Source organism: Acyrthosiphon pisum, chromosome A3, assembly GCF_005508785.2.
Source record: "Acyrthosiphon pisum isolate AL4f chromosome A3, pea_aphid_22Mar2018_4r6ur, whole genome shotgun sequence".
NCBI classification, from domain to species: domain Eukaryota; kingdom Metazoa; phylum Arthropoda; class Insecta; order Hemiptera; family Aphididae; genus Acyrthosiphon; species Acyrthosiphon pisum.
The window spans coordinates 34794387-34813202 of NC_042496.1; the positions used below are offsets into that span (position 1 = coordinate 34794387).

Genomic DNA, 18816 nt, shown 5'->3' on the forward strand with positions numbered 1-18816 from the left:
TTAACATAACTGTAACTTACTAAATTTATTTTTAAATTAACGTGAAATTAACAAGTTAATTTTTCATTTCAAGAAGTAATTTAAGTAATTTTATTTTGTTTTTAATTTTATCATATTTCACTATTTTAGTCTATTTTGTTTTCATGTCAAAAAATATTTAGCGTGAATTGTTTAAAGTAAAAAATGTATATCATTCGAATCTAACTAATATGGAAATACTGTATAAAATATAAACACTAAAGTCTATAATTTAGTTTTGGGTTGGTAAAAATTAAGTACTCTTGTGTTGTATGAACAAATTAACTTTTTTTTTAACTTAACAAAAAGTGCGTATTAACTTTTAACTTCACTGAGTTAACCTATAGTTAAATTAATTTGTAACTTTTTGTTATTGGTGCATATTAACTTGACTTAACTGAGTTAAAAAAAATCATTAACTATTGCCCAGCCCTGAAAATAGCCGATACTACCATGCACTTTGTTGCCCATTACAAATGCCAACTCTATATGAATAATATGTTTTACCACGGCAACCATTTATTTACAAAATATTCCATCGGAAATCTGAAAATAATATATAAATGGTTGCCATAGTAATATGGACACACAGACAGACAAACATTCATTTATATATATAAATATTACATAAACATTTGAACAATTTTGCACTTTTTTGAGAAATATTTTCTTAACAAAAACAAGGTAAAGTAAGATCAAAATAGCTCTCTTGCTCTTCTTTTATTAAAATATATAAAAACAATTGAATATTTAAAAACTCCTTAATAACTAAATTATAACATGGTTAATGAATAAAAATGTAAAAAATAAAAGCACCTTCTTTTAGAATAACATAAAATTAAAAAAAAAATGTTTAGGTACATAATGTATTTAATACAATCTGCAACAATTTAAAACAATTTTTGTACAGGGTAGGAAAACTTGCCATGAGATGTAGTTTGTTGTTCTGCATTTCTATTTTGACCTTTAAACACATTTATTTTTCATAAAAAAATTGTTATTAAATGTGCTAAATTATTTTAATTATCATATTACAATAAAATCAATAGATACATAATTTTAATTATACTTTTAGTGAAAGATTTAAGATTATAATACATCTATTCAACTAAGACTAATTAACTAAATTGTATTGCTCTACACAAGTTATAAAAATTAAAAATACCTTATAAACCATACTTACATCTAATTAGTACTTGTTATTTTAATATTCAATGGTGGTGCATTTAGCAAGTCATTGATATCCTCGACAATATCTTTTTTATAATACTCTGTTCTCAAAACGACATCATTAAGGCCTTTTGGATTAAACTCATTAAATTCCTACCAAATAGAAATTAATATTAAAATAATTATAAATTGAAACAATAAATACCATAAAACTATATTTTATATTTTTAAATTTTATTTTATAATTTTTGTTATAATGACAATTAGTTATTATGACTGATTTTGACTAAACTCTATTCAGAATAAGATTGAACCACTCAGTCGACCGAAACACGTTTTTTCCGCGCATCCCACCACAATTCGGATATCAATGAGTGTTAGCACAGGCCCCCGACGAACGATGACTACTATCGGCCAATCACAGAAAGCATAGCCAGAGCATGGGGGGTTAGGCACTGTTCGGCGGCTAAGTCTGCATGCGCGAAGCAGTTCAATCTTATTCTGAATAGAGTAGTCTCTTAAATTTTACTATAAACCATTTCTACTGTATTAATATTAATCAAAAATGATTTTGAAAAACAGATAAATATTTGAATATTTCACAAAATTGTAATTGCCTGCTAAAGACAATCAACAAATTAGAAAGAAATTAAATTTATTATAATGGAACATTGAACTTGTTTATAACTCTTATTTCAATATACTTAATTAAAATATACTTACAATAGAAAGTGTTGCATTAGGTATAATGAAATTTTTTTTCAAATGATTCTCGATAACTTGAATTTCATTTTTTGTATTCAATGGTGGCATGTTTTGAAGTTGAACTTTTATAGCAAAATTTGGAAACTAAAAAAAATCCACGAATTTAAAATTGGATTATTTACACCACAATTATTTGATTACGTTCAGAACAAACCGTTTAACCCTTCTTAATATAATCAATATAATATAGTGTTTCAGGTTTTTCCATACAAACTTCAAATATCTCATATTAGTGAGAGTGGATTTATAAACCTATTTTAAAGTGTAATTTTTAAGGCAATGCACTCTCATTCTCACTCTCACTCAACTTACTACAACATTAAATACATCTATATTTTGATGTCAATCAATTTTTTAGAATTTCAGTTCATCATGCACAGTAATTAAAGTAATTAAAAATGGAAAATTATAAATTCTTAAATTATTATTTCAATCAAAAATAAGTTAGTTCACAAGATTTATTGTTCCCCCAATCACAAGATCCAAACTAATTAAAAATCGAGTAACATATTGAAATCAGACATTTTTGAGGATGACAGTTGTCATATTACGATAACATAATAAGTTAAATTTGAGCAAAAGTAGTACCACATGTACATACTAGTGATGGGCGCAACCGACTAGTTTTAACTATCGATTGTCTATCGATAGTTTCAAAAACTACCAAGTTATTTTTCAATCGAATAGATATTATTATTCATCGATTGTTTTTAAAAATTATCGAGTAATTCACTCGAGAGTTTTCTTTCGGTAGTTGCATACGTCTTACACCGACTAGTTTTGACTATCGATAGTTTTCATTCGGTAGTAAATAGTAATACACGTCTAGTACCAACTAGTTTTGACTATCGAGTTAAAAAAAAACAATCGAGTGATTTTTCGGTATTGTCAATAATTTAGTTGATAATAATTTGGGATAGACATTTTAAAGACAAAAATATAAAAAATGCAATAACCAGCCTTGATACTCAATAGTCAAATCTCGAATGACAACATTGACAACATCATGGCTAAATAATAAATAATACATAACCTTACCTAAAAAGTGAAAATTTTGATAGTTCGATTAGTTTTCAATAGTTCGATAGTTTGATAGTTTTGTAAAACAACCGAGTAATTAGATAGTTTAAACTATCGAGTACTTCGATAGTTTTCACTCGGTTGTGCCCATCACTAGTACATACTCTTAAAAATCCCACATTTATAAGAACAAAATATGTTTTTAACTACAAGAGATTAATAAACATACTTTTTAAACTTTGATTAGTAAAAAAAAAAAAAATTTTAGTCTACTAAATGAATACTTATGAATACCTTTTCTAATTCTTTTGGCAAATCCATTATATCTTCAGCATTTACTATTTCTGTATTCCCATAATCCAAGTAAAAAACATTGTATTTATTATCAATTATATTCGTAATACGAGCACGACAATACATAATAACATTTAATAATGAGTTTACACAAACTTTATCACCAACTTTCAACATTTCTTTGGTGGTGTTATTAGCTAAAAAATTAAAATGTACACATTAAATATACATATTTATTAAATAAGTTCTTTAATGACTTATACCATATCTATAATATTTCAACATTTGTTTATTGAATGTATTAAAGTTTTCAATAAATTCATAGGATGCATCACGGATAAAAATTGAATTGAAGTTCTCAAAATGTGTTATGAAAACAGATGAACCGCTTTTAATAGGATGAGATGGTTTCTCCAATGGACTTTCTTTTGTCTCAGGTATGACTAATACAAAATTAAAATTCATGAATAGCATGATTTAATTTTAAAAAAATATAATAAGTTATTACTAATTTTTCTTTCTAATCTTCGCTGCTGAGATATAAGCTCCCTAGGTGAAGGTTCATTAGAAAATAACTTTTGTATTTCATCATTAAGAGACACACTGCTTCGTAATTCTTTTAATATAACATCTTGTTTATTCCATTGTTCAGATTTTTTATCATATTCCTGTGAACACAGAATATTATTTTTAATTAATAAGGGGAATCAGTGGCGAACATTTTTTAAGGATTATGAAATAGGCAATTCTCAAATGGCATGCAGCGAGTATTGTTAAAGAGTGCGTAGTAAGTGATCATTTGTGTGTGCGACTGTGTGTAAAAAAAAAAGCGAGATGTTCTCCCACGTGCATGTACAAGTCACCACCATGGGGTTGCAGGCATGAACAGTAAATAATGTATGCTCATTTATATGTACTTTGTTCCATCCTACTAATTGATCTAATAATGCGATAATTTTTTAGAACTGATCTGAATTCGTTATGTCTACTTGAGATCGGTCTGTCCACATTTTAAGATATATGATTTACATTTCGAATAATTAAAGTTTGAAAATGCCGAAATTTCAAAATAGTCAAACCAAATTTATATACTCGGGTCCAAATAAGAACGCACCGGGCGGCGGACGAAAACCGGTCGAAACTCGCGCATGGTAGAGCGCGCTTTCACTGTCTGTTCCGGCAGCGACTGAAATCGACTAATAGCGACCAATCGCAGCGCGAATAGTCAGCCGGGGGGTCCGGACGTCGCTCCGCGATTCATTTGGATGCGCCAAGGCGGTGCGTTCTTATTTGGACCCGAGTATAGTTGTTGGGGTTGAAAATGGGAAAAGTCCGATCTCAAGTATGCGAAATAACAAATTTAAATCAGTTTTAAAGTATTATCGCATTACTAGGTCGATCTGTAAGATGGAATAAAGACTGGTGTGTTTTCGTTAAAATAACTATCTGCCGCCGATTCCCTTAAAATTATTGTGCTGCTGTACTCTAAAAATTAACATACCATAACATATGTCTTTCCTTTCAATGAAGATAGATATGATGATATATTAGAATTTAAGATTCTGTTTAAACCGGCAAGTGAAACTTTGCGAACCATTGTTGGTATCTAAAAAAAATATCATTGTTATTATTACATTAATTATGTTCACCATTTGAATAATTAATTGTATTAAATATTAGTATTATTATATTTTCTTCTCACTTTATTCGATGAAACATAGGGAGGCAATGAAAATACTTTTTTAGATGGAATCATATCAATTTGACCAATATCAATTAAAGAACATTTGACCATACTTGTATTGTCACAACCTTGTAAGACCTTAGCTCTATAAATCCCCCCATTGTTCTTTGTAGAATAAACAGCCACAATATCATTACTCTTTGAGGCTATTGGTTTGCAATTTTCACCTATAAAAATAAATGTTAGTAATCACTATGTACATCAAAACAAGTTCAGTTTAATATTTACAAAAAGTATATACTAAAAACACCAAATCAAACAGTAAAAACTTTACGTGTTTTAAAATAAAATATCTAAAATATGGCTTATAACCAATCCAAAATGGCTTTTGAACCAAATTAAGCCAGTTGCAAATGTTTACGTAAAATATTATACAGATACTTCCTCCAAATATTATCACAAATAAGCAAAATGTTAAGTACTATTTTTAAACTAATAGTTAATCGTTATAACCCCTATTATGCACAGTGTGCACCCTTTCTATAGTCCTAGATTACTAAATTACTTGAAGCACTTGTGTCTTTGTTGAAAAATTACTTATCTCAGAAATTATTTAAGTTTTAGTATTAATACATTTTACTAAAACTGAACCTTACTATTTTCTCCTTTTAGTTGGTTTAAAACATTTTTAAATTCTTCATATAATTTTATTTTTCTTACAAAAATATTATCAACATTAGTTCCAAATACAACTTCAACATGATCACCACTTTGCCAATTATTGATACTTGACCCTGAAAATTTAAATGTACATTTTATTATTTTATTAATAATTATGAATACAATTAAAGAATACATTATGAACATAACATAATAAGATAAAAGTTTCAAAAAAAAAAATCGAAAATGTTTAAAATTACATAAGAATTATTTAGAAGAAAAATAAAACTCAATGGGAAACCCAACACACACATAATTTAGTTTCATAAATCATAAAAGTAATTATTACAAGTATTGTAAAATTGAAGTAGTGGCGGATAGACTTGTATTTTTTTACCGGGAAGTAATTTGAACAAGGGCCTCCAAAAAATAAGACACGAGCGATATTTTATTTTGATATAACAATACAATGCAAAACTATATAATAAGTAATATAGGTACTCTTAAGTCTTAATACAGATTTGGGAACGATTCTGATTTAGCAACTTTTCTATTTAAAAAAAAATTTTTTTTCAATATTTGTATTTAATGGTGCTTTTTAAGAATGTAAAAAAATCTATAGGCCTAGGAATTAATATAGTTGTTAAAAAGAACATATTCGGCTAACGTTGCCACTGAACTGCGCTCGGACAAAAAAATCGAAAAAACACCCAACACGAGTTCCTCCGCGTAGCATTATAGTGTTACGCACATGCGTATAAACGTAAAATCGCAAAAACTTTGGATGAATATAACTTCAAAAATCATGGTTTCCGCAAAAAAATTCAAACAATTTCGAAATCAGCGTTAAAAACCACACATTTTGAAAAAAAAATTTTAAAAATATAAAAGCATATAACAACCGCATTGGTACATTATATAGTACAGCTATAATCTACCAATACTAAATACGGTTTTCTATAACTCTAATCTAAAAATAAATCTCAATATTCCCAATGATACGACGATACAGGGAACAAAAATGAATATTGTTTATGGCTAAATGATTATGATATTTTTCTTGTATTGTTTAACTTAAAATATTAAATTAGTCAATTTGCATCTCTATTAAAATTATTTTAAATCTTTATCACACAAGGTTCAATACTTGATAAATGGTCCTAGGACCCCCATACATCAACACAGGATAGGGCCTACTGGGAAAATCCCAAATTCCCGGTAGGCCTATCCGCCACTGAATTGAAGCTTAAACAAAAATGTATAGATACCAGATAGTAATAATATTATCTTACCATTACTTTTTGTTCCTTGAGAATTAGATGTAGCCAGTTTAGGTTTATTTGACATGTTGTCAGATGTACTAAACATCTTGACTAAATCCTCAACAATATCTTGTCCACTACTTTGTTTAACTAAACTTACTTCATTTAAATAATTGAAATTACCCTCATCATACCTCTGTTAAAAAAATACAAGTCATATTTTCAATTAAATAAATTAGATACATATTGAGAAGAAGTAACAATTTTTATTTAGAGTGAAGATAAACATTAATGTATTAATATCCAATAATATAAACTAGTGAAGTTATCCAACATTTGAAAAGTAAAAGTAAATTTCTTCAAAGCTTAGCCATTAAGTATCATATATGTTAACTCTTTTAAATAACAGTAATAGTTAATTTTTTACTTAATGCATTGCATAGCTATATTTACTATGCATTTATGTTTTAAATCAATTTATGATATATTACTTGTTACAGCATTTGGTACATTATTATTTAAGGCTGAATATTAAATAGAGTATTTTTTGTACATAAGTAACAATTTACAGAAAAAATAAAGGTTATTGTGGGATCGTTAATTATATCCAAAAATCATTGCCAAAAAACATCACCAAATAATTTGCCTCTGCTTATTGTTAAAACGGTAGTGTCACTAAAATGCAGTGTTGGGTAGTAACGAAACACAAATTACAAATTACTGTAACGCAATAATTACTTTTTTTTAGTAATACAGCAGTAATTTCACTACATTTTACTTAAAGTAACGCAATTGTAAACAAAATTACTTTTTAAAAGTAATATTCATGAAGTAATTATTTTCCACATTATTAAAATAATGGTTTTGAATGTATTACAAAAAGAAGCTGAAGGATATTCCAGGAAAATCAATTATATTTATTTTGGATTTCCATAATAGTTAACAATATTATTAAACATTCCAGGAATAAATGTTATTACATTATTAGCAGAAAGAAAGAGTTTAAAAATAAAATGTAATTAAAATTAATTATGATTTATGACTTATAGACTATAAAATTATAACCGAATAGGTGAGATAATCCACAAATCGGTGACAAATTAATAGTGAACGGTTACTACAAAAAATTAATCGGTAGTAAAATATTTCCACCAGATATTCATTTGATAATAGCTATCCCCCGGTGTCACCGGTTTGTAACCAAAGTGATCAGTTTGGTAAAACGAATCTTTTTTATCACCGATCCAAGTTTTAAGGAGAAATAGTCACAGATTACAAGTAACAAATTTCTGAGATGCATTTGTACATAATATGTTTATTAGCACTAGGTCTATGATTATAAAATATATACATAATAATTGACTAATATGATTTGAATATGGTTCAAAAAAATGATAACTGTTATCAATGATAAAAAAGTAACGTTAATTGTAACATACTTTATAAATGAAAAAGTAATGTAAATGATAAAAATAATTTTAGGTAAGGCAAATGTAATTTAAATAAAAAATATTTTAAGTAACGAGTAACATAATTTCATTAATTTTTAAAATTAACACTAATAAAATAGTACACATATCCACCAAAAAAAATATCAATAAATGCCATACAGACTATACTCTGTTAAAAATAAGACAGTGACCAGGCGGCTTAGTTTTGCACACGACACACGCACAAACATCAACCTCACGCGGTGTGCACAAGCCACTGAAGCCTAGGTCACGTGGTTGGTACTCATGGGTGGAATTATTTTCCAATGAAAAGTGGTCGCCGCCAGGTCACAGTGTTATTTTGAACAGAGTATAGCTTAGCATTTTAATAAATTGGTAAAATTTAAAATTACAATTGAATAATTTGACTACATTATTATGCATTTAAAGTATAACTGTATCAAAATAAACCAAGATAACTTACTAAAAATAATGGAACTGGATCATTTTGCCACAAATTATAAAAATAATCTTTAACAGTTGTAGTTATTTTTAAACCTGTTGTACCTTTAAGACCAACCTTTAGAGCTAGACCAGGAATCTATAAATTAATTAATTAATGCATAAATTAATACAAAAATAACAAATTAGCTCTAAAGTGAATGTGTTACATTTTTTAAACTATTTGGAAGCTCGTAGATGTTACAACCAAGCACATCTATATTTTTTCCAATATCTATTAAGAATACAGAATACTTCTCTCCACATTTGTCAAGTACTTCAGCACGGAAAATTTTCTCTTCAAATTTCACTCTTACTATATCCTTATATTTAGGATTCTTTTTTACAATAATATCTAAAATAAATAAATAATATTTAGTGATGTGAAGAATACATTTATAAGTTGACAATATTATGCCAATTACAACTCAACCAATCTATATATATAAAAATGAATGTATGTGTGTCAGAGTGTGTGTGTCCATGTTACCATGGCAACCATTTATATATTATTTAGAGATTTTCGTCCGTGTGTGTCTCCATATTACTATGGCAACCAATTATATATTATTTTGAAATTTCCGATAAAATGTTTTGTATATAAATGGTTGCCATGGTGATATGTAGAATTATTATTCATATAGAGTTGGCAATTTTAATGGGCAACGAACTGAACGGGATCAGATATTTATATATATATATATATATATATATATAGATAGATTATACCTCTGAGCAGAAGATAGGCTAATTTAAAAAGGGAGAGAACCAACCCTGGGAGGTGCTCAAACAGGAATTTTGAGATTTCCAATGGAAATTTTTGTTTTTAAATGGTTGCCATGGGTTTTGAAGCTATTATAATAATTATTGGTTGCCGGAAAACGAAGTACACGGGATCAGCTAGTAATCTATATAAATTAAATTAAATAAAAATAAAAATGGGGATGGCTGGTACCTACAGGTGCCCACTTGAATATTCTGCCAAACATAAAAAAAAGTGTTCCTCTGGCCGTTCCCTACTATTCCAAAAACCATACAGTACCATCCTACAGCTAATGGTTTCAGTTGCCGGGCTGAAGACCAACAAAAGTAAATAAAACAAAAATGCTAATTGTTGAGAAAAATATTAGGATTTATCCATGCTGTTGCTTAGCTTACTAATATAATTGAGTGGATTTAAGTGTTTGTGCTTAGTGATAAATATAGTCTTCTAAAATATATATAATGTACTAATTACAAAAAAAAATATACTAATGAAATATTGTGTTTATTTATTTTATTTTAAATATAATAAACAATTTAAAGGTAAAGGGGCAAAACGGTAGTAGTCCATTTACATAAATTTTTATTATCCCATCTAATAATTAAGATGCTTTATGAACTATTATTTTGGTAAAATGTATTAACATTGAAAAGTTATTGAAATAAATTAAAAATGTATATATTATTATGAATAAAAAATACAAATAACAAAGTGTTGATTTCAATTGATAGTTCGGAGTTGGACTTTCACATGTTTTCCCCACAACCCCATGGACTACAATCTTTCCCAGTATAGCAGTATAGGTACCTAACTTTTCCATTCAGTAATAATGGACTGAAATGTTTTTTCACTGAATATATTTCTAATTTCTAATTCTCAATATTACTTCTAATTATCCTATCAAATCAAATTATAAATTCAAAATCGATAAATATGAACTAGTACTGTTTTTCTCGTCTACCCTTCAATTACATTTTATACATAATTACATTTTTTTCTAAATATCGATGCAAAGTATTTCAACCTTGGATAAAAATGGTAATTTTTAAGGAAGCAGAGTTACTTTTTACTAATAATTAAATATACATATTATTCTAGGCAAATTTTTAAAATGAAATCTGTACTGGTGCTTACACACAATAAAATAAAGTTTTAAATGGCTAAACTTATGACTAGATTTAAATAGCACTATCTTTTTCAAACAACTTTGATGCATTAACAGTTTTACTTAAAAATTTGACACTCAACAATTTAAAGTTTTAACTGCTTTTTCAAAAACATAAGGATTTCATATTTTATTGTTTTTCGTTATAATTTTTGTAAAAATATAAGTGAAATTTATCTTAGTTACAAACATCCCTTTAGCTTAAACAGGGAGAGGAGGAGTCATAAGCTTTTTTTGACACGTTGAGTGCCACGGTCGACAATTTGTATAGGTATCTTTAAGGATTTACAATTTACTAAGTTATCAGAGCAATGCTTCTGTTTTTATTAGTGATTATTCAGTAAAATTAATATTTTTTTAACAGTGTATTCAGATTTTATTTTCATTTATTTTTAGCAAAGTAATGGTTATTTTTCCCAACAAATTAATTGAAAGCGACCCATTGTTTATGTTTATAGCTATAGTTATTACATCTATACATTATTCTTATAATATTTATTTATTTATTTATTATAATAGTAAACGGGACAGGCCCTTAACATTTATATAGCATTAACAATTAATAATAATATACATACATAATATTTAACAGGTAATAATATAATACAAAATAATTAGATACAAGAAGTTGTAAAATAGCCTACATTGGTTTTAATTTTAATATTATCCATACAAATTTAAATTAACGCTCTTAAATAAATATTATATTAAATAATTTATATAACTATAAATATTATAATTACCATTTGTCTTTTTAGAATTTGTGATCACACTATAATTGTCTGGTATAGTATTATTTTTAGAACCTTTGCAAAGGTATAGGTGGTTAAAATCTTCAAAATGAGTACAAAAAACAGTATCACCAGTTCTCAATTCAATATTGTATATGACTTCTAGTTCAGGTGAGTTTATCAACACTGTCTCATTTTCAATAGTATTTTGGGGTTTTTGAATAGATTCTTCTACAAATCAAAAAAAAATTATTATTTATATTGTATAACCCCATAAAAAATATTTACATTACTAAAATAGTACATAAAAGTAATATACGCTGCAGACTATTAAATAGTAAATTAAGTTGATTTAATGAAAACAAAGTTACAAGATTTCATAAGTATCACATCTCACAAATAAATACCGACACATTTAATAAAAAATAAGTCATGTAAAAATAAATATGTATTAATAAGTAATTAACCCTTTCACTGCTCTAGATGTACTATTATGTCCAAAACATGTACATCATTCACTGATCTAGACCTATTATTACGTCCCTGTATTTTATAATATTCTCATTTGTCGGGAACTGTACAAGTTTAGGAAACATGGACTCGCATTATTTTAAAACCTAAATAATTAGATCAAATTTATATAAAAAAAAAAATTATTTTACATAGAATACACAGGTTGAAGTAAAACTGTGAAAGGGTTGTACTGAAGGCGATAACATAGTCAACAAACAGGTACTTAATTCATCTAGGTAATGCACATATTTGTTCTTCGTAATAATAAAAATAAAAGGTCAGATAATGAGATTAGATTAAGACATACCTTTAGTATCTATTGGATTGTCCAAAATTTTATAAAATTCATTAAAAACATCACAATTATTTGATTTTTTTTTTAAACTAGCTTCTCTGAGTCCATTCGGGTTTTCTTCGTCATATTCCTAAAATTAAATAACTTATTAATTTAACTTATTTAAAAATAAATATATTTATATATAAGAAGACAATAAAATGTACAACATAGCAATTTTGTGTTTCTAGGTTTAATTTTATTATAGACCTACCATCAAATTTAGAAGTAAGAATATAATGTGTTTGTGTTGGTTTTTAAAAGATATATTTTTAGTATATAATGAACATTAATATATTAAATTTCCTACTTGTAATATATTTTAAAAACAATTTTATTCAAATCAACGATAATTCAGAATAACGATATATCAACACATCAAACACAAATAGTATTAACTAATAATATTTATACTTTAAGTGATTAGTGGAGATGTAAGAGTAGGACTTTTATTTATGTATTTTAAAATATGTTCTGTAAATAGAAAAGCTGTATTAATGTCATAAATAAATGTTGTACAAGGCACTTCATATATGTCCACTCCGATAGCACCGGCTAACATTTAAATCTTAAATGCACCAATTGTAACAGATAAAATCAATTAAGTTCATAAATATTTACAATGTATAAAAGTTGATCTTCTAACTCTTCTAGATAGCTTGACACTATATCATGGGATTTATCAACTATTGGTGATCCTTTAATGCCAATTTTTATACACAAATCAGGAATCTAAACAAAAATAAATGATTTCATAAATGTATTATATACTATATGATTCAATGAAATAATAGTGTTCTTAAACAAAATTAATTTCACTAATGAAACAACATTATATTATAAAACATAAAACCTTTTTTAATTCTTCGGGCAATTCAAAAATGTCATCAGTATTAACTGTTTCTTCATTTCCAAAATCAATAAAAGAAATATAGAAATGATTTTTATCAACTTTCTTAAGTATTTTAGCTCTATACATTGTATTCTCAAATATTGCTTTAACAATATCTCCTACTTCGATGTCCAACTTTTTCTTTTTTGCTGCAATGGAAAAATAATATTAGTTTAGATAATTTAAATAGAAATAAATATTTTAATATATCAATCTATCAAACACTAATATGCTATTTGAACAAATGTATGAGTTTAAATATTTATGAATGAACGTAAATACAAAAATAACATGCATAATGAGATCCAGCTAATAATAAGTATTGCAAACAAAGCCTATTTTGCTAATATTAGATTTTTCTTGAAGGCGAAACAATTGGAGTTTGGCTGGACATGTTTAGCAAGCTGTCAAAAATCTTATACGAGATGTCTCAAACAGAAACTCAACAAAATAGTGACCAGGGGATGACCCTGCAAGCGATGGTTAGATAGGGTTATATAGGATATTTCAGATACGGACAATTACAAAAAGATTGGATAGTGCAATGGACCGGAATGGATGGAGAAGTTTGGTAGAAGCAAGCAAAAACATAATAATTTATTTTGTTTCACCAAAGATGAATTAATTCCATAATACGGTGTATAACTAATAGTAAAATAAATTATTAATAAAATTGCATAAATATGTAACAAAATATACTTTATAGATTATTCATTGAAGTTCTAATTTAACACATCTATTAGGACCTGTATTACAATAGTTGAAATCCGGTTAAACCACCGAATTCGGCTGGTAAAATCAGTGGTTAAAGCGTAACCGAGGTTTAAACTATGATTGTAAAACGGGCCCTTAGTGACCTAAACAATGAAAAGTTACACTTGACACGTACTGTACAACAGATTGAGTATCATACATTTTTTATTTACTATTTTCTATATTTGTAAGGTATATTTAAAGATCTGTAGATTATATAATGGTTTTTTTTGTGCTATAAGTTTGCCCTGCTCAATACAACCGTGTTTAAATTATTAGTTATTGAAACTTACATTCATCCATTGCAGTTCTTTCAGTTACATCAGTAAACAGTTTTAAATCTTCATTAGAACCTCGAGAAACAAATACAGACGATGAATCATGAAAATACCTTAAATAAACTATTTCTCTATTCTTAAGTGTCTTTTGCGTTATTTTATTGTCAACAATAACAACTGGTGATTGTTTCTGTTCTTCATTTTTTAATTGAATATTATCAGCTATAAATTAAACAAACTGTATTATTTTTAAGATTTCAAATTAATTTGACACAATATTTTCTATTTGAGCTAAAGTTAAGGGATAACCATGGCCAGATTTTTTAACCAACATTATCAGTATAACTATTAAAATGAAATCTTTTAAAGGCAGTTTAAAAAATTAAACAGCCAAAAAAAGAATAGTTATTGTATAGCAGCAGAAAATATTGGTTGGGTTATGTCTTTTGATTACATAATATTATTATATTACTATTAAAATTATCTAGAATAAAATATACTATGGCATAACATTTTTAGATTCTGAGAGGAGCGAGGAAGGCTAGTGATTTAACAATGGTGTTCATTCTTTTTTTTTATCATGTATACAAAATTTCTACCAGAAGGAATGCTTCGATTTCAACATATAGTATCTTATCTTTTAGAAAATTGGATGAAGATGGTACTTTGAAGGTAATTTTTCGATTTTCTCAATAATTATTTAATGCCACAGGAAAACCCACCGACAAATTACGAAAAACCGCTAAAAACGGGATTTTAATTTCTAATGCTTTGTTTATCACCATAGAAACGAATAAAAAATAATAATATTATAATATTAATTCAAATTACAGTCTATAATAAATAATAACAATATAAAATATCCAGACTGACAAACCGTCTCCACCCAAAACTGTTTTTCTTAGATAATGATAATATTATATCATTGAATAGTGAATATTATATATATATATATTAAGGTGAATGACATAATTTGGTGAATGTCAACATTTTGAATGAACATTAAAAATTTACCAACATTCACAATGATTATTGGTGAGTGTTGAAATTCACAATTGAGTTTTGGTGAATGTTAGAAATTTTTATTTAAAATTGGAGTATAGACATTCAACAATTGGTGTGTGGTGTATCGTGTCATACGTAAAGATTGTGAATGCTTATAGATATAATATTGTTCACCCAATAGCTGAAGGGCAAATTATGTTAGAGTAGAATCGTATGTTATACTATATTATTTGATCAAACGGTGTTTAATGATACATATATTATCAGAGATGCAGTAAACGTTACGGTATCTGTCTGTCTGCCTGTATCCACTACTCATCTTTCTCTCACACTTAGCTTTCGCTTAATTGCGTAATTGGCAATATGTCCGTCATCGTACCTAATTTAGTAGGGATGGAAAATACATTCATATCGACCAGTGTTGGCGTATTTCATATGCCTTGCTTACACGAACGAAAAGGCAGACTGTTGTAAATTGTGATTGAATTTGTGCTACGTTCGAATTACTATTTGTTCACGTGTATAATGGAGAACATATGAGAAATTTTTTACGAATCCGTGTAATTAGTGAGCTTGTGTGTTCAATGTCAAAGGAAACAAAAAGTCCCGAGGATTGGGATCATTGTAAAGCTCATTATAAATTGTGAACTCAACTCTCGATGTCAAGTTGATTTAGTCGATATGCAAACGTGTAAAGACAGTGAGTATAAATTTATTCTCAATTATCAAGAGCATCTAACTAAATTTAGACCATTGAAGAGCAAGACAGCAGAGGAAATAGCCCACATGTTACTGCCAATTTTTCTCACTTTCGGTGCATCAAATATTCTGCATTCCGATAATGGGAGTTTCCAAATATAATTATTACAATATACAAGATAACACTGATATTAATAAAATATAATGATAATGACATTGAGACTAGATCATGAATTTAAAAAAAAAAAAACATGATTTAAAATAATAAAATAAAAAGCAGCAGCAAAATTGGGACTTAAATTATAAGCTAAAAGAATGTAATTATACATTCATCAAGCCAAAAGTTTAGTTCAGCCAAATCTGGTGATATTGTTCGTATCCGAGTCCCCGATGTTGATTGAGGGCGTATGGATCCACCAAACATATTGGCAGTTGTCGTAGCTATCGAAAATGAATTTTACACACTAGGCACAAAAGAGGGTGAAATAAATCAATTATACACCCGTAATCAATTTGCTGTATGTAAAGAACAACTATTATCCCCTGAAAAATTGCTAATCTGTGTCATCCTTAAGGAAAGCTTCCACTACAATTTCTCAAACAGATGGACAAGAGTACTTAAAATGCAATTGTAAGGCAGTGTGTATCGAAGAAGTGTAGTTGTAGATCCTCAGGACTTTAATGTAACTCAAAATGTCATAATAGTCTATCTTGTTGCAACAAATAATTTATAATATAAAATAATTTATAGTTAAATAATTATCTTTTTTTACAAAATGTCAACATTCACCAAAAACAGATTCACTAGTGAATTTCTACATCTAAGAAGAAATTGACACTCACCAGAAATTTTCACCAAGTGTCGACATTCATCTCAACATATATATATCATTGAATATAATATTAAGTTTAATGCAATCCACTATACATTGGCTCTCTTGTAACTTTCTGTACAGCAGAGCGACATTCACTTACCCGGCTTTTTTTTTTTTACAAATATATTTATAAAAAATCAAATCTTTGCCATGGTCAACAATAAAAATGGACCAGCTAGTTGAATACAATTGTATATACAGATTTTGCTGGTGGTAAAGGGTTAAAGGTTAACATTAACTTACAAATATTGTCAGGACACCAAAAAATTATTTAGTTGGATTATTATACAACATTTTAAATTGCTTTAAATATTTTAAGTATACCCTATTTAGAACACTAACCTGTACTACTATCCACAGTTTTCTTTAATATTTTAACATTTTGTAAATCATGAGCTTTAGCAATATCAGCACACTTAACATCTTCAACAAGTGTTAAAGTAGAATTTTCACAATTTTTGATTGGTATCTTTTCACTTGGTAGTAACTTCAATACTTCAGTGTTCACCAAACTACCAGACTTCAATTCTTTAAGAATTACATTTTCTGAACCATCAATATTTTGTTTTTTGCTTTCCTGGAAAAAAAATGTTTAATTAAATACTAGTTTTATAATAGGCGCACAAATAGTTTGTTACTTACAATACATAGAACTACAGTATCATCTATTAACTTTGTAAAGAACTTTTGAATTTCATCTGTTATTTCGGCATTTGGAGGAACTTCAATAGATACTGGAGTTGGTAATATAGTCTTTAAGTAAAATAATTTTAATTAAATTTAAGTACATAAATATCACAACTTTATAGCCAAACCTCTTTTTTCAATTCATCTGAAAGTTCAAATATGTCAGCTAAATGAACTAACTCTGTATTTCCGAAATCAATATAAGAAACATAGAAATCTTTATTATCAATATTTATTATTTTAGCTCTATAAAAATCTTGGAACGAATGTGAAAATACTTTGACAATATCTCCAATGACTAGATTTGTTTTTGCATTTCGATCTAAAATAGACAATATTTTAATAAACTTGTGATAAACGTTACATTTGATATTATTATAATTTAACTACACATTGCTTGATAGTTTATCCTAATGCAAGTAAATTGTAATCAATATTAATGTTTTTTTTTTTTTTTTTTAAACCATAAGAGTAAAAGTTACAAAACATATTTGTTTATATTATATTCATTTTTAAAATTAAATAAATATATATTTGATACAATGTACATAATACTCATAACCAGGGCTCGTTACTTCATGCACTAAAAAATGCATAAATAAGCATGCATTCATGCACTAAAAATTGTCAAATATGCATTAAATATGCACTGAAAAGTTCGAAAATATGCATCTATATGCTCTAAGATTTTTAAATTATGCACTCAAAATATGCATTATGTAAAAAAATCATGAAAAAGTTTTAAAATAATAAGAATTAATCCATAAATTTAAAAAATTCAAATTCCTCCACAAAATTTTGCAAACGGCCCGCAACTGTTTGTTTTTCTTTCGGCATTGTTAAAATAAAATATGAATGTGTACAGTAGTAACCTACCTATACCTCACATGAAAATACTAAAACAGGAAATAAACGCTTACAACTCATACGAGTTAAACTCATCGGCGAGTGTAAGAAAACTATACTGTAGAGTGTAGCAATGTACAAAATTATAAATGCTGGTTGGTGAGAAGCTGCCACTTTATACGGTGGAGGATGGTAGTGGTAGCGATTACACTGTTTCCGCGATATTTTGTAAAACGCATAAAATCTAAATAAGTATGTAGGTACTAGGACATTAGGTTGTCACACGCTCACTGAATAAAAATAAATCAAAACACTATAATTTTGTAAATAGGAAAGTAAATAAGAAATAAGAAACATTTCAAATATTTGTCTAAAAAATATTTTTATGAAATAATATGCACTAACGACTGTAAAAAATCGACTATATGCCAAATATGCCTTTACACCCAAAACATGCAAAAACATGCACTA

At 27.4% G+C, this 18816-nt stretch overlaps 1 protein-coding gene across 5 annotated transcripts in view; it reads right to left on the reverse strand.

The window, feature by feature from the left end:
* Nucleotides 1–708: 708 nt before the first annotated feature.
* The window catches only part of LOC100166817, a 33268-nt gene continuing 15160 nt past the window's right edge, over nucleotides 709–18816 (reverse strand). For all 5 annotated transcript variants that reach the window (XM_029491762.1, XM_029491760.1, XM_029491761.1 and 2 more), the window contains 20 exons: nucleotides 17628–17821; nucleotides 17455–17565; nucleotides 17155–17389; nucleotides 14249–14455; nucleotides 13164–13351; nucleotides 12932–13042; nucleotides 12284–12401; nucleotides 11476–11694; nucleotides 8975–9159; nucleotides 8788–8904; nucleotides 6904–7069; nucleotides 5608–5745; nucleotides 4970–5178; nucleotides 4769–4873; nucleotides 3776–3935; nucleotides 3531–3710; nucleotides 3268–3464; nucleotides 1912–2037; nucleotides 1202–1341; nucleotides 709–982 (listed from right to left, as the gene is read on the reverse strand). In XM_029491762.1, the coding sequence (XP_029347622.1) occupies nucleotides 1204–1341; nucleotides 1912–2037; nucleotides 3268–3464; nucleotides 3531–3710; nucleotides 3776–3935; nucleotides 4769–4873; nucleotides 4970–5178; nucleotides 5608–5745; nucleotides 6904–7069; nucleotides 8788–8904; nucleotides 8975–9159; nucleotides 11476–11694; nucleotides 12284–12401; nucleotides 12932–13042; nucleotides 13164–13351; nucleotides 14249–14455; nucleotides 17155–17389; nucleotides 17455–17565; nucleotides 17628–17821 (3104 nt within the window). In that variant the 3' untranslated portion in view covers nucleotides 709–982; nucleotides 1202–1203. The remainder of the gene's footprint in view (nucleotides 983–1201; nucleotides 1342–1911; nucleotides 2038–3267; nucleotides 3465–3530; nucleotides 3711–3775; nucleotides 3936–4768; nucleotides 4874–4969; nucleotides 5179–5607; nucleotides 5746–6903; nucleotides 7070–8787; nucleotides 8905–8974; nucleotides 9160–11475; nucleotides 11695–12283; nucleotides 12402–12931; nucleotides 13043–13163; nucleotides 13352–14248; nucleotides 14456–17154; nucleotides 17390–17454; nucleotides 17566–17627; nucleotides 17822–18816) is intronic.